General features: G+C 46.8%; 1 protein-coding gene across 5 annotated transcripts in view; it reads right to left on the reverse strand.

Moving 5' to 3' along the window:
- NSD3 (nuclear receptor binding SET domain protein 3) overlaps window positions 1-16,849 on the reverse strand; it is a 132,678-nt gene that overhangs the window by 18,901 nt on the left and 96,928 nt on the right. For 4 of the 5 annotated variants that reach the window (XM_040970307.1, XM_040970304.1, XM_040970305.1 and 1 more), the window contains 4 exons: window positions 13,296-13,442; window positions 10,036-10,192; window positions 1,217-1,419; window positions 93-205 (listed from right to left, as the gene is read on the reverse strand). In XM_040970307.1, the coding sequence (XP_040826241.1) occupies window positions 93-205; window positions 1,217-1,419; window positions 10,036-10,192; window positions 13,296-13,442 (620 nt within the window). The remainder of the gene's footprint in view (window positions 1-92; window positions 206-1,216; window positions 1,420-10,035; window positions 10,193-13,295; window positions 13,443-16,849) is intronic. The other variant, XM_040970308.1, reaches the window with a different exon arrangement.

A 16,849-nucleotide genomic window follows, 5' to 3' on the forward strand; every position in this document is an offset into this window, starting at 1 on the left:
CGGTGATAAAGAGCCAAGGTTTCCCTGAGTCAGAAAGGAGGGGAGCATGCTGTATCTGATCCAGGAAACACCGTGTTTTCAGGGTGACTCACCTTGATGTGTTTGTACGGAGGTGGTTTTCTTGAATTTTTTTCAATCTCCAGTGCTTCTTTACTTTCCCTCTGTGCTTTCAGTTCCTGGAAACGTTTTGCAGCTTCTTCCAGTGCTGCAAGACCACAGAGAGCATATAAATACCAAAAAGCAGACAGGTCCTGTCAGGGCAATGGCTTCAGCAGCCTGCCTGAGGTTCTGCACCTGCTGTTCTGGAAAGGGCCATCTACAAGCAGGGGAGAGCACCAGAGAGGCAGAACCCAGCCTGCAGGTGCTACCAGAACCCCGCTTGCATGTGCCAGCCTGCATGTGCTACCAGAACCCAGCCTGTATGTGCCAGGCTGCATGTGCTACCAGAACCCAGCCTGCATGTGCTACCAGAACCCAGCCTGCATGTGCCATCAGAACCCCGCCTGTATGTGCCAGCCTGCATGTGCTACCAGAACCCAGCCTGCATGTGCTATCAGAACCCAGCCTGCATGTGCCACCAGAACCCAGCCTGCATGTGCCAGCCTGCATGTGCTACCAGAACCCAGCCTGTATGTGCCAGGCTGCATGTGCTACCAGAACCCAGCCTGCATGTACCACCAGAACCCAGCCTGTATGTGCCAGCCTGCATGTGCCACTAGAACCCAGCCTGTATGTGCCAGGCTGCATGTGCTACCAGAACCCAGCCTGCATGTGCCAGGCTGCATGTGCTACCAGAACGCAGCCTGCATGTGCCACCAGAACCCCGCCTACATGTGCCAGCCTGCAGAGAATCCCAGCTGCAGGGAGCAGAGATGTGTGTGGGGCACCTGAGAGCAGCGCTGCTCCCTGCGGCTGACAGAGGCTTAGCTTGTTCTTATTCAGGACGCCAAACTTCCCAGCAACTCACAGCAAAAGCACTGGTGAGGCTGTTCATGGGAGGCTTGCCCTCTCCTTGTGGCAAGGGGATTTTACACCACCGTTCCCAGAACAATGTCTGCCTTCGGAGGCATCTCAGCTGGAACTGCTTTCACACACAGCACAGGGGACCTGGTAGTAACATGACCGCAGAATGCAACCACCTGGGGCAGAGTGTCTGGGGGAAGCTGACATGCGGGTCGAGGGCTCAGCTCTGCAGCTGTGGCTCACCCAGGCATACCTTTCTTGAAGGTTTTGTTGATGCTGGTCTGTCCCTCAGCAAAGCTTCGGTCTCCTTCCACGTATGGGAAGACTCTGCCCTGGTGCACCCAGTAGTAGTCATGGGATCCAAAGAAGAACACAGGGAAGTCCCCCAGGTCGTGTTTCAGTCCCTGGATGTTGAGGGGCACAGACCTGGGGTTGCAGATCTCTGCCGGCCACCATCTATAAACAAAAGCAGTCTCAGACCCTGGATGCTACATACTGCTAGTCCTCACAGGATTTGAAAGAGTCAACAGGGGGGTTCTGCACACTGCACCTACTGCCTAGATCTTCAAAACACAACATATCCTGCTTCATCCCTAATCCGCCGAAATCACATGTTATTTATCACTTAATATACTAGTGGACACAATAAGGAGTAGAAACTCAGCAAAGCAGACCCTGAACTGACCTGGTTTCTTTCTTTAATAACATTTGATGCTTGCATAAACCCCGAAAATCAAGTCATGACGGTCAAACAGCACTACCCAAGATGAGGACTGTGGTGCCACCTGCTAAATTTCAAACCGGAACTGGATCCTGGAAAAGTCATGTTTTCTACCAAATGTGACGTACTTAATGCAAGATTGTGTATCAAGGTCAAAAAGTTTGCTTCTGGTAGTTAATAAAATCATTTTGAGAACAAACTGGATGCTATACATTCAACTCAGCATTTTCTGAATCTCAAATCAACCAGGCTCTGTATCTCTTGCTCAAAATGTGTTCGGTCTTATCAGCTGTCATTGCAGAACCTAATTCATCTTAGAGGACAGTAAACACGGGCTGGGTGCAGGATGCCATTGTGACTGCCCCAGTGTCCTGTCATGAAAGGATCCCATCCACCTGCAGGCTGCATGGACACTTCCAAGCAGTTTTTACAGCAGGCCTTGTGGGGAACTAAGGGCCAGTGACACTTGTGTGAGCCTCTAGGACCACACGGAAAAGCAGACACACTTCACAAGCTTCTCAGGGTTCTCTTCTCCACATGCCCAATAGAACCACTGGACAAAGAATCACACTGTTGATGAGATAAATGGTAACGTCGCTGGACTCTTCATTAACGCTGCAGAGCATGGCTCGGAAGGGTACCATGGTGTCATCTAAGATTCAGGAACCTGGGGAGGTCTGGTGGGTAAGTCCTTGCCTTGCATCTGCCAGATTCTCTATGGGCACCTGCTCATATCCCGGCTGCTCCACTTCCCCTTCCAGGTCCCTGCTTGTGGCCTAGGAAAGCAGTAGAGGACGGGGCCCAGCGCCTTGGGACCCTGCACCTGCATGGGAGATTTATAAGAAGCTTCTGGCTCTGGCTTTGGATTTCCCCAGTTTCCGCCACTGTGGTCATTTGGGGAGGAATTCAGTAGGTGGAAGGTTTTTCTCCGTTTTTCTCTATTATTGTTTTTTCCTCTCTCCCCTCTCTCCAAAAACTGCCTTTCAAATTAACAAAATCAATCTTGGGCCAGGTGTGATAGTGTAGTGGTTAAAGTCCTTGCCTTGAACACACTGGGATCCCATTTGGGCGCTTGTTCTAATCCCGGCAGCCCCACTTCCCATCCAGCTCCCTGCCTGTGGCCTGGGAAAGCAACTGAGGACGGCCCAAAGCTTTGGGACCCTGCACCTGCGTGGGAGACCTGGAAAAGCTCCTGGCTGGGCTGTTCTCAGCTGCCTTTCCAGGCCACAAGCAGGGAGCCGGATGGGAAGTAGAGCTGCCGGGATTAGAACCAGTGCCCATACAGTGAGTTCAAGCCAAGGACTTTAACCGCTAGGCCACGTCACTGGGCCTGAAGAGTCTGTATTTTATTGTGAAATCAATGGATAATCATGTGATGCTAGTAATTCTAAAGTTGTATTTATCCATCTCTCTCTTTTTTTATTTTTTCAGTCTTTTCATAGTTAATTAGGGTAAAAAGGTTCAAGGGCTATAGAAAAGTGGGAGAGACTATTATTTCCACTTTTTTTTCCCTGTATCTGGGGTAAAGCGAGAAGAGAAGTCCCACCCAGTCTCCCACCCACCCTAGGTCCCACATGTGGGACGTGCTCTGAGGGCCTTGCTCAAGTGGTTTTGATAGTTCAACTGTTACGAATTGCTGCCAATCTCACCATTCCAAGCATGATGAAGTCACTGAAGAACCCACTCATTGACATAGTACACCTTAGAGTCTCCTTTTGCCCGATTTTTCACTGCCAAGATATGGCTGGGGTAGTTGATCAATTTGTTCTCTCTGTCTTTTCATAGTTAGGGTTCTGAGTTTGGCAGTCCGACTGGGGGGATCCCCAAAGAAACTTTGTCTGAGGTGATCCCAGACCAGATTCTTGTGTGTACTTGCAAGTACAGGGCCCAGTACAGTCTTCGTTTATTTTCTATTTGTTGTTTGAGTTCATTTCTTCGTGTTCTTTCCTGTAAAGGTACTTTTATCCTCTTAATCAATGTCTAACACCAGATACCTGTTCTCAGTTTGACATTTGGTTTTGAGAGTTTAATATCTTCCCACCACAGTATGAAACTTTGTATCTAAACTGGGGGGCTGGCTCCCAGGCTCAGCAAACTAATCCTCTGCCTGAGGTGCCAGCATCTCTGTGAGGGAGCCAATTCATGTCACAGGTGCTCTACTTGTGATCCGGTTCGTAGTCAATGGTCCAAGTGCTTGGGTACCTGCATCTGTGTAGGAGATCCAGAAGAAGCTCCTGGCTCCTGGTTTTGGACCAGCTCAGCTCCAGCCATTGTGGCCATTTGGGAAGTGAACCAGCGAATGCAACATCTCTATCTTCCTCTCTGTAAATCTAAATTGAATGAATAAATCAATCTGGGAAATCGTTCTTTAGGACTCGTAGGCTAGTAATCCTATGCTTAAAACGCAACAAAACAAGAGGAGAACCTTTTCTCGACCTCGATGTGGCTGATTCCAGCTGAACGTGAAGTCTCTACAGTTAGATAGGGAAGCAAGCCATCCGAACCTGAGGAAACAGCATCAGCTATCTTAGAAAAATTATAATGCACCTGCCATTTTATGTAAGGGTATTTTAGTCACAATTCTAGTCATGCTGCTTAAAAAAAATTTTTTTTTTAATAGAGAGGAGGGGCTGGCATTGCTGCCTGTGACACCTGTTGAGTCCTGGGGCTCCACTTCTGATTCAGCTCCTGGATAATGTGCCTGGGAAGGCAGCAGAACACGGCACGGGGTATCTGTGCCCCAGACCCCCACCTGGGAAACCCAGAAGAAACTTGGCTGCTGGCTTCAGCCCCGCCAAGCCCCAGGCACTGCAGCCATCTGGGAAGGGAGGCGGCAGATAAAAGCCATTTCTCTCCATCTCCCTCTCTGTGTAATACTGATGTTCTTATTAATCAAAAAGCAAACTAAGAGAAAGCGTGAGACACACAGAGAGAGCCCCCAGCCGTCTGTATTGACCAGGGCTGAGTGTCATCTGAATCCCTCATGGGAGAGGCAGTCCCAGGTCTGCACCAACAAGCTGGAACTAGCAGCCACAGCTAGGGACTAAACCCAGCTATTGTGAAATAGGACTTGGCCACTGTAACTACAAGAATAAACAGTGACACTTTAAAGTGTCTATTCTTTTTTTTTTTTTTTTAAAGATTCATTTATTTTTATTGCAAAGTCAAATATACAGAGAGGAGAGAGACAGAGAGGAAGATCTTCTGTCCCATGGTTCACTCCCCAAATGATGACAAAGGCGGAACCGATCCGAAGCCAGGAGCCAAGAGCCTTTTCAGGGTCTCCCAGGCGGGTGCAGGATCCCAAGGCTTTGGGCTGCTCTCGACTGCCCTCCCAGGCTCAACCAGGGAGCTGGAAGGAAGCAGGGCTGATGGGATTAAAACCAGCGCCCATATGGGATCCCGGCACATTCAAGGTGAGGACTTTAGCTGTTAGGCCACTGCATCAGGCCCTCCCGGCTTGTTTTATTATAATATTTCTTTTCAGTTTTTTTTTTTAAGGATTTATTTATTTATTTATTTGAAAGGCAGAGTTACAGAGACAGAAAGAGGAAAAGACAAGGAGAAAGAGACAGAGAGAGAAAATCTTCATCTGCTGGTTCACTCCACAAATGGCTCTAATGGCCAGGGTTGCGGGGTTTGAAGCCAGAACTTCTTCTGGGTCTCCCACACGGGTGCAGGGTCCAAAGGTTTTGGGCCATCCTTGGCTGCTTTTCCAGGCCACAAGCAGGGAGCTGGATGGAAACTGGAGCAGCAGGAACTTGAACTTGTGCTGGCGCAGTGAATGCTGGCTCTGGTTGTATTTATTTTCTTAGAAAAATGACAAAGGGGGACTCAGGCCAAAGCCACTGCTGCAAGGCAGTGGCTGAGTCCTTGGCTTTGGGCGGCCAGTGCACCAAATGGTGCCAGGCTTTGAATGCTGGCTGTCCAGTGGCGAGCTCTGGGGTTTTTATGATATGAAACAGCTGTTTGGGGACATTCATGAATAAGGCCAGTTTTAGTGTAGGTGAGACATGAATTCCTGGTGATTCCCAGTAACAGGGACATGAAACTTTAGGGCAAGCGTGGGACTGAGACCTGAAGGTTTGAAGAGGAGCGCCCATAAGATCTATTTGAGCCAGACTGAAATCCCAGCCAAATTAGGAATCCTGAGAATGGCTATTAGCATAGAGTTCACTGTCTGCCACACACCGGTCCACACCAAAGCTAGGGATGGGGGCCTGTCTAGCTGGGCACCATAACTTGACTGGGTGGTGGAACAGTGGACTGGTCACATTTGGCAGGGTCAAGACACTTACTAGCGTGAGAGAGAATTTGGTCAGGGGGTAAACTCTATGGGGGAAGTGTGGGCCTAACCCTGTGGAAATGCAAGTCCCGCAGGTTAGCTTGCAGGCTGGGGTGGCGAGGGGCTAAGCTAGGAGTGACCATGGCACCTGCCATCACTTATGGGTAAAGGAGCCAATAGCATTCTGGGCAGGTCAAGGCAGCATCACCCGAAGGAGCATCCTAAATCAGAATGTGGAGTGGGCCGAGCTGCAATTGGAAGGGGGCAGACTGGGCAGGGTCAAATTTCAACCCAAAATAAAAAGAACAGAAATCAGGATGGAGCACATGTCATTCCAACCCAGGCTCTTACAACAACTGGTCTACGGGAGGCGGGGATACTATGCCACAGCATTGAAGGCAAAGGCTGAGACAGGTGAGGGGAACACCTGTGGACCTCATGTAAGCTAGATCGGGGAAGGGCCTGATTGGGCTGTTTTGAATGGTGCAAGCAAAATTAGAGTGGGCAAGTGTTGTTAGGGCTTTGTCATCAGATGGCAGAGACTGGCACCGGGGGCAAATTCTGTTAAGTTAAATGCCAGAACCACTTGGAGAGTGTGCAATCCAGAAGTTGGAGTGGCCTAGTAGGGAGAAAGTGGGCACCTCCCTCGTGGGTAACTACTCCCACTGGAGAGCACAAAAACCAGGACAGGGGCAGGGTTGCTAAACAAAAAGGCACCTGCCAGTATGTGTGTGGGCAGGATAGTAGGCTCATTGGGTCGTACTAGGCTTCAGTGCCCATTGATAAGTACAGAGCTTAACGGGAGGTGGGACAGACTGAACAAGCCTGCAGTACATACGGGCATGCATAGGAACTAGGCAAGGGAGCAGGCCTGGTGGGGGTGATGGGGAGTCGCCCTAGCTGGGCTGCAGCTCCCACTGGTTTGCACGAGGACTGAGTATTAAGTGGGTAGGATTGAGCTGGACCATAATACCCATTGGTCCAAGTGGATGACAGGGCTGGAAACAGAACTGACTCAGTGGAGACCAGTCACATTAAGCAGGACCATGACATTAACAAACACGCTAGAGAACCATATCCGGGGGGAAGGTTCTGTGGGAGGTTTGTGGGCCAAACCCTGTGGAAATTCTAGCTCCACAGATTACTTCAAGAGATGGGGTCATGGTGGACTAAGCTAGGTGTGACCGGGGAGCCTGCCATTGATCACAGATGGGAGAACCGACGGCAGTCTGGACTAGTCGGGGCAGTGGTACTCGAGTGTGCATCCTGAGTGGGGTGTGGGGTGGGCCGGACCTGGGGGTTGGACAGGCTGGGCAAAGTAGCACCAACGGCCCGTCAATGTATGAAAAGGAGATGGAACAGGCGCACCAGGCAGTACTGAGCAAACCTTAGCCCACAAGTAACATTGGAAACCAGGCTGGAGTACAGGACATGCCCAGCTAGGTTTCTGCACCAACTGGTCTGCGTGAGCCATGGATGCTGAGCCGCAGTGTCTTAGGCAGGGGTTGGGACAGGTGAGGGGCTGTGCCAAGCTGAGTCAGAGCAACCACTGGCATGTGTGTGATCTATAGCTGGGAACAGGCCTGGTTGGGGGGCTAAGGGGACACCCTAGCTGGGTGGAGGGTCCCACCAAGGGGTGCACAAGCTGGAATGGGGCCGCGTTCTGATCAGGATGCAGTTGTAGCCTCCCTTGGCACAAGTGTGGACTGGGAGAAGACGTACCAGGCTGGGCCAGATTGCAAAACCTTCTGGTGTCCTGGAAAACCAGGGCAGATGTGCGATGGACTAGGCTAGGTCTCAACCCCAACTGAACCATGTGTAAGCCATATGTGGGTATGGACCAACCATGGCTGGGCTGAAACATCCAACAGCAAGAACCAGAATGGGTTGAAAGCCAGTTAGGAAAAGCCAGTGTTCCTGCTAGGATAGGAGGTGAAGTGAGTAGGGCTGGCTCATGGACCCATTAGTATGCGCAAAATTTGGCACTTGGAGGGGTTCTGATGGAGGAGCCCAGGCAATTCCTCTGGCAGGACACAGACCCTGCAGGTAAGCTCAAGAAACATGGAAGGAAACAGCCAAGAGGTCATGGAAAGTGTCCCACTGGCATACATTTTGCATGGGTCGGGGGCAGACCAGGCTGAATCAGTTCAGGTCATCCACTGGCAAATCCAAACGCCAGAACAGAGTGTGGGTCAAGCCAGGTTTGGTCGAGACAAAAGCAGTACACAACATGGAATGCCAAGGTGAGGTTGCCTGTGCCAGATGTGATTACAGCACCCAACCAGCACACGTGAGAACCAGCAAGGGAGGGGGCAGAAACGGCAGGGGAATAAGAGGTAGTTCCCTTGCCGAACAGCTACTCTCACTGGAGAGTGTGAGTTGAGATGGGGGTGGACCAGACTAGGCAGGGCTACAACACCTGTGCGCCTCATGTGGCCTAGATCAGGGAAAAACCAGGCTGGGCTTACTGTTCCTACTGGTGCAATCTACAATTATCTACAATTAGAGTGGGTGAGGGTTGGTTCGAGCTTAGCCACAGTATCAGCTGGCAGAAGCTGGCACTGGGGGCTAGTTCTGTCAAGTTAAACCACAGAACTACCTGGAGAGTGCATAACTGGGAGTGGGAGTGGCCTGGGAGGGAAAGAGTGGGATCCTCTCTCTTGGGTTACTACTCCCCACAAGAGGACATGAAAACTAGGACAGAGACTGCGGTGGCTAGACAGAAACGCACCCAACAATATCCGTGAAGGCTGGACAGTAGAGCTGGTTAGATGGAATAAGGTTTTAATACCCATTGACATGGATGAGAGCCAATTGGGATGTGGGACAGACTGGAATAGTCTGCCACACATACTGGCAAACCAGGGTAGGGGGCGGGCATGGTCGGGGCTATTGTGGGTCACTCCGGCTGGGCTGCAGCTCCTACTGGTTTATGCGAGGGCTGAGTAAGTACTGGGCAGAACCAGGCTGGACTGCAAATACCCCTTGGTTCCAGTGGATGTCGGGGCTGGAAACAGAACCAATCCAGCAACTGCAACCACCAGCTGATTGGGGCGATGGACTGTGCCAGGCCCTGTTCTTGCTAGTACTTATAAGAATCTGGTCAGGGAACACCTCAGACAAAATTTCTTTGAGGATCCCCCCCCAATTGAGCTTTCAGACTCAGAATGCTAACCATCAAATGACAGAGGACAGAACAAGTCAATCAACCACCTCAGCTATATTTTAGCAATGAAAATACTGGGCAAATGGAGACTATATGATGGACTATGTCAATCAGTGGATTCTCCAACGACCGCATCGTGCTTGGAGTGGAGAGAGTGGCAGCAATTCCGAACTGTTGAACTATCAAAACCACCTGAGCAAGACCCTTGGAGCATGCCCCACATGTGGGACCTGGGGTGGGTGGGAGACTGGGTTGGGCTTCTCCCTTAAAATCTCCTTTTATATCAGATATATTAAGGAAACACAAAAAGAAAAAAGAAAAATGACAAATACTTGCCTCAAAATGTAATTTTATAAATATATCAATATACTGTTTCAATAAAAAGTTAAAGCCTTAAAGGAGAGTTTTATTAAAATAATGGGAATCACATATTCTACTTACTTCACTCCCTTAAGTGATTAAGGCATCTTGATACAATAATCTTTGAGCTTTCTCACTCTTCACACATAGTTTAATGCTTCTAGCTATAATTGAACAGACCAGATTCAGGATAAAGAAAGCTATTCTGGCCAAGATATAAACTCAACCTTATTACAAATCAGTAAAAATCTAACAAAGCCACAAAGAAAACATTACCTTCACTGTCCACGTGATCTTTCATTCCAAAATCTAAAATAGTTTAATTGGTGCAGAATAACAACCATCAATGGATTTCAAAGAACAGAATCAACCATGACATCACTTTCGCAATCCCCTAAAGCTCCAGTCGCAAACACGTTTCCTTTCTTTTCCCTTTTCAAGGAGGCAGGTGTGCCCACCTCTCAGCCGCCCTGCACCCAGGTTCAGAACTCAGCCTCAACACTGACTGCATACTTCCTCTGTGTTTCTGAGAAAACTTGCCTGTAGTTTCCCAACTTGACCCACACAATCTGCTTGTAGTGCAGCTTCTTGCCGGCTTTGCAGTCGTTACAGTTCCAGCAGCCTTCGGGCATGTCTATGCTCAGGCACTCCGGGTGGAAGGAGGCGGGACACGACTCACAGCAGAGCAATCTTCCACCTTGAAACAAACACACGGCCTCAATCACCGAGAACCGGCAAGTCAGGAATGCTGTCTCACAGGCATGATAGCTCTGACTCAGACTGGGGGGAAAAGGACAAAGGGATGGAGTCCTACCTATAGCGATGGATTAAAATAGAAAGGGAAGGAGCGCTCTGATTATTTTTCACGGCTTCAGTGGCTAGAACTCAAGAGCTCTTGGGGAGTGTCAAAGACCTCACTGGCCTCCACTCCGCCCCAAAGTGAGCTCTGGAGCCAGCGCCTGAGCAGAGAAAGCTCTCAGCATCCGACAGATCAGCTGCACACAATCCTGAGGCTGAGCAGGCGGAGAGCAAGGCTGTTCAAGGGGCCCGTCCCAGCGAAGCAAGCAACAGTTCTTTGTATTTCAATCCAGTGCCATAGTCAACTAAATCCCTTCATGATAATATCAACCAGAACAAAAAGAGCCAGCAGCTTCAACAGTAGTTTTTGTCTTTCCATAAAAGAACGTCAAAAAAAGAAAGAAAAAAAAAAGTAATGAAGATTCTCAAATCGGTGATTAGATAACCATTCCCTGTTCAGTGAAAATAAAGGAAACCAAACGAGCTATACAGCAGTGGTTTGTAACTTCTCCATCATCAAGGGTCAAGTTCTCCTTGTGTAAGAATTCACGTCTTCCACTATTTTAGCAATCCCCCAAAATTAAAAATATCTGCATTGAGAAAGTAACAATTTCTGTTTTTATTAAGCCAAAGATATTATCAGAGATTCTGGTCAATACCAAAACTAGTGCCATATGACAAATGGTTGAAATCAGAGCCAAATATAAAGAAACTCACACAGTGTTATTTTGCACAAAACGTGTGATTCTGTTAGACTTCCTGAAATCGTCCCGAAGCTTGGCTTACTCAGCCCGTCCTGACTTTGCACTGAGACCACTGCTCTATAGCACAAAGCCAAGTGATGGCTGGGGTGGCAGGCACCCTTCCCGGGGAGCTTCCTCCAAGTTGCCTAGCAAACTTTCTTCTTTAAATGCACAAAATGACTTCTTACTGAGACCACAAGAGGTGTGACAGACAAAACAATACTTTTAAATACGAAGAAGTCAACAGATCTGGTGGGGTGGGGGGCTAGGACATTCCTGATGCCCACTTTCACAACTCTCCAAGAGCATTGAACACTCAAGATGAAACATTGTGAAGGCGTTTAGTGCAAAAAACAAACATCTTTCCTTCAGAAAATCCAGTCTATAACACATGAGTGTGCTGAGATTACGGTCTCAAAGCAAAGGGTTAAGAGCTCCGAATGCAACTTTACCTATTACAGCTCCAACCTTCTGCAGGCTTGCTATCAACGATCTAGAAAATCATGCCCCTATGGAGACTTCCAAACTGCTAACTGGTTAACGTAAAAACAAAAAGAAAATCCATACACATTCAGCGATGAGTTAAATCGCTGTATTTCCTCTGCTAACTTCAATGATCAGAATGTTCTTTGGCTGCAGATCTCAGTAAGGATTCACTGGGTCAACTTTTCAATGTAGACATTAAATGCCTGAGTGCTCTACGTTGAGAGGAAGTTCTGTAGACTCAAAGTCCAAAGTTGATTTGTTTTCCATGAGAGGAGCAGTTGGCATGCAGTATGCTGTCTGCAAACAGCTCTACAGAACCCATGATGACCAGCACGGCCACGGAGGTCAGGTGGACCGTCCTTAGAGTCAGCATCACAGAATACTTCTTGATTTTAAGTCTTAATTTCAGAGGAAATACAGAGCCGGAATCATCAGTGAAAATCATCATGATAAAGATGTTGAAAATACACAGGGGAATAGAAAGAAAATATGACTCATGTTGGTGCTATGCAAGAAAACTGCTTTGGGATGCAAGAGAAAGATGGTTCAAGCTAAAGCAAACAGAGGGCTCAAAATAATTTCAGTTCATGTCAAGGTTAATAATGAGTACCACAAACAAAGTCAGCCATAATTAATCTAATTTTATAAAGGTGCCAGCAGAAAAATATCTCCTAAAATGCTTCAGGTAAACTAAGTAAATCTATCGGCTCAACTGGACTGAGGTTCATCTTTGTTTTGGAAGCAAGCAGTAACACCAATAAGGTGACATTCTCACATTCCAATGGAAAACAGGTGTACGTACTCAAAAGCCAAGGTTTTCAATCAACTAGCGGACTTATACTTTCTTCCAACCGGAGCTGCCACTTCAGATGTGTGACAAACAGCAAATACATCAAAGAGGCAACACAAAGAAGGAAAAAAGATGCACCTGGTATATCTAGCCATATATGTCTATGTCAGCTGTGAGTGAATGGTCCTTTAAAGATCCTGCACCTGGCCCTCGCTGATCAGAACGGGGATGTACACAGGCCAGGCCTCACCTTCCCACGGGCACTGACCATCCCCTCTGGGATAATAGCCCCTCCCTCCAAATAAGGTTGTAAAATCATTTACCATGATTCAACAGAGCAAAGGTAAACGTAAAAAGCAGAGGAAAGTAAATGTAAGATAATTTTTTTCACAGATGAAATTAACAGGGAGACTATAAATAATCAGCTTTGGTTCTCTGAGGATAAGTTACTGTCTTCCAACATCTGGTACTTGGGGAGCCTCTCCCCACCCTAGCTTTCAACCAGCGTCTCCCAAGACAGGGGCAAGGTGCTTTTACGGCATCTTAACAAAATGATAGAATTAATCTAAAATCAAACTTTTTAGAATCGATGCTTTTATTTCCTTCTATGTTGTTACACAGAGTGACAGCTCAGACTCTCTCTACCCTGTTTTAACACAAGTGATAGTCCCAGATCAGGCAAAAGATAGAGAAATATTCTGCTAGAGTCAACAGCACCCTATTCTTTCTATTTTGATAACCTACATAGAAAAAATGAGTGAAAATTCATTCAAGATTTAAGTATAAATTTGTAGTAATGGAATTATTTTAAGCCCTTCTTAACGATTTCGCAGCCAGATGAAGACACAGTCACAACCAACAAGGCAGAGTTTACCAAGAGCAACAGATGGTGCTTGACAGGCAGGCACTTCCCCCCTTCATTTTGAGGAAAAAAAAAAAAAAAGGAAATGCAAAAATAAAACTTAAACTATTGTGATTATTACCTTTCTCACATTTCTTTTTGGAAGCTGACGAAGAAGGAATCATAGGTAATTTCATCAACTCAGCACGGTTTGATTCATTCAGAAGGTAGTGGGACTTATAGGCATATGAACTGAACATGGGGTCTGAATGGTCCTGAACTATCAGCCCTATACGAAACAAACAGAAAGAGATGAGCTGCAATGAAACTACCCATGATTCCATGAGGAAAAGTAACCCAACACCTACTATGCAGCTGTGCTTTACAGCCAGGGACGGGGGACGGGGGGGCGGGGGACAAGAGAGAGTCTGAAGAAAGAGAAGGATCCGACAGGAATGCTCAACAGGGCCTGAGGAGTCTGAGCTACTCAGTGCCTTATCTCCACGTGGAAACCTGCACACTGCACAGGAGAAACTCCGAATGTGGAGTCCCAATGAAGACGTCTAAGGAAAACAAAGCTGCATTCCTTCCCACTTACAAGGCCTAAGATGACGACCCAAGGGACACAATGACAACACTTACTAGCTATGGATAAGAATCATTTACAAAGCATAGTAGGCGCTGGGCCCTGATCCACCTTCAATAAATCAAGTAGCACACAGAGGTAGAAGTGAGTCTTCTTCCCCATTCATATCCTGAGAAACATTTCGATAAATTCTAGCTTTCTGTGCCAGAAGATGAAACTTTTCTCTTATTATGGTTCGTGACTTAGGGGAATTGCAATTTTCTGAAGCGACGCAAACCACTTTAACTTTTCCTGCCATGGTCTAAAACGACTAACAGCTTGGGTTTCCCAAACACACCTCCTCTAACTGGAGGCAAGGATAGGATGTACCAGGCTCACCTGTGCCCTCCGTTCTCTCCTCCTGCTTCTGCCAGAGAAGGCCATACTACAGAGAGCTGGGTGCTAGGAAAACCTCTCTTGGTAACTGTTCAGTTTTTAATAATCCAGGATTCACACTGGAATTCATGATAGTAGTAGTTTCATTTAGAGAACATTCTGCAGGGGATGGGGGAAGAGCTTTGTTTTTAAAAGGGTTAACCATCTACTTTTCTCATTACTGGCTATACGAATGCTAACCTGCACAGATACGGGATTGAGAAATATTCTTTGTCCAGATGATAGAAGAAAACTTGAAATTGGTGCTAAGACCATTCTCATGCAACTGTGTAATGTCAAACCAGATTTCTTTAAAAACACTTTTTTTCTTTTTTTTTAAAGTTTATTTATGAGGCTGAGAGGCCACACATACTCCCAGAGTTGTGGAACACACTCCAGGTCTCCGCGTTGGCAGCAGGAACTCAACAACGTGGGCCATCACTGCCATCTCCCCTGGTTGGCACTGACGGGAAGCTGGCGTCAGGTGCCAGAGTTGGGAATCAAACCCAGGGACTTCAATACGGAATGCCTGCGCCTCAAAATGACTTGCATACATTTAATAGAGTGACATGGCATAGTTGAAAAACATTAGCTCTGAAATAACAAAGACCAGGCAAAAAGGCTATCTCCTCCAGTTAATTTCTGTGACCTTAAGGTGAATTATTTAATCTTGATTTAGCATTCTTAGCCATAGAAAGAAGGGAAATAATTTCTTAAAGCCACTGTAAAATTTATTCAAATACATTGTCATGCAGAGTTGGAGGAATCCAATACACAAAGTAAGCTGCTGTTGGTATGTTGAAAAGAAAATAAAATCCTAACCTACGTTCTCCACGTTAAGTCCCATTACAAAGAAAGGCACAGCATGTTAAGTAACTTACTGAATCAGGGTGGGGAATGCCTCGTTCACAGACTGTGTAAAATCTACAAATCACTTGGTCTTTCCCAACTCAAAATGCAGAACTCAAAATTCAATACATTAACAGAAGGCCAAGTTTTAAGTTGACAATTTAGTATAGCCCATGAAGGATATGATAAATATCTAAATGGCCCTTGGTCAAAAACAGTTCCAGATCCCTGCCCCAGCTGGGAGAGAAGGCTCTGAAATACACCTCTCACAAGCAGGCAGGAGGGACAGCTAACATTCGCTTGGTCTCAAAGCATATCTAACATGATTTCCGCAGTCCTCCATCTATAAAGACTCACAAACTTGCGCGAGGATTAAATAGCCACTAACCAAGGAATTAAAGAAAAATCCTGTGTAGCATGAAAAATACTGTTACAAGGCAAGAGACAAGCAAAATAAGCTAAACTTTCCAATAAACAAAGCATAAATGATTAGTGACTCCTTTTTGTGTACAGGTTTTTAATTTTGCAGTTAAGCCTTTTTAAAACAAGGTAATTTTAATCTACATATATAAGAATTAAATAATGTCTAACTAGGCATTGGCATATGATTACAAACATTCAGAATAACTGTCGAATTGACAAGGGGTAAATGCACATTCTGTTAAAGTAGGACTCCCTTGTCACTTTACATTACCATTAAGTCTTCCATCAAGACTTATATATTACAACTAACAGAGTGGCTAGAGTTTCTACGGGTAGCCCATTCTCTACCTGTCTTACGCTAAAAACATGTTTCAATGTCGTCCCAATTATTGCATGAAACAGACCAAAAGAACATACTGGTTAATCGACTGGTACTAGTTGGTTTTAAGTTGCTAAAGTTGGCATCCAAGTATGCCAACACGAATAGTTGTATAAACTTGCTATGTACACTGTTGGCTGAGCTCTGCACACTTACATCCTGGCAGCAGAAGAGACGAGAGACGGCAGAATGGAAGGAGTGTACCAAGCACTGAGAGACTTCATGCTGTCATAACCCGTGACTCTTACGGAAGCGGAAAGGAGAGTGGTGTACTGACCCCTTTCTGGTTGTTCATTATTTGCCATGAGACGTTTCCAACCTCCTCCAGTGACTATCAGGGCAGGAGAGTTACCACTGTCCCCAGAGGAGGGCAGCCAGCCCCGATGCCTGCAGAGCTCGGGCTGCTCTGCTGGACCTTGCTGGTCCCAAGAGGATTAACACCCAGTTAGTTGCTCACTGCCCACTGCTTCCAAGGTATTTTTTATAATGAGAGATGCAAAAGCAAAATAAAAATTTATCACACCCCCAGGACTATTTTAAATGTATTTTTATGGAACTTTCACCAAATTAAAGTAACTTTCCCAAGGAAGGGGGTGGGAAAGCAAAAAGCAACTGAAAAAAAAAAATGTACCTTCATCCTCAGTATAGTCTAAATATAATCCCATAGGCCTGATATGCCTTTGAAACTTGTCAAATAGAAAACTTTTCTTAAAAGCAGTGTTGGGGGCCCGGCGCCATGGCCTAGCGGCTAAAGTCCTCGCCTTGATCGCCGGGATCCCATATGGGAGCCGGTTCTAATCCCAGCAGCCCCACTTCCCATCCAGCTCCCTGCTTGTGGCCTGGGAAAGCAGTCGAGGATGGCCCAAAGCCTTGGGACCCTGCACCTGCGTGGGAGACCCGGAAGAAGTTCCGGGCTCCTGGCTTTGGATCGGCAGAGCACGGGCTGTTGTGGTCATCGGATGGAACAGCTTCCTCTCTGTCTCTCCTCTCTGTATATCTGACTTTGTAATAAAATAAATAAATAAATCTTAAAAAAAAAAAAGCA

Source organism: Ochotona curzoniae, unplaced genomic scaffold (assembly GCF_017591425.1).
Source record: "Ochotona curzoniae isolate NIBS_2020 unplaced genomic scaffold, NIBS_Ocur_1.0 contig_1976, whole genome shotgun sequence".
In the NCBI taxonomy this organism is placed as follows: Eukaryota; Metazoa; Chordata; class Mammalia; order Lagomorpha; family Ochotonidae; genus Ochotona; species Ochotona curzoniae.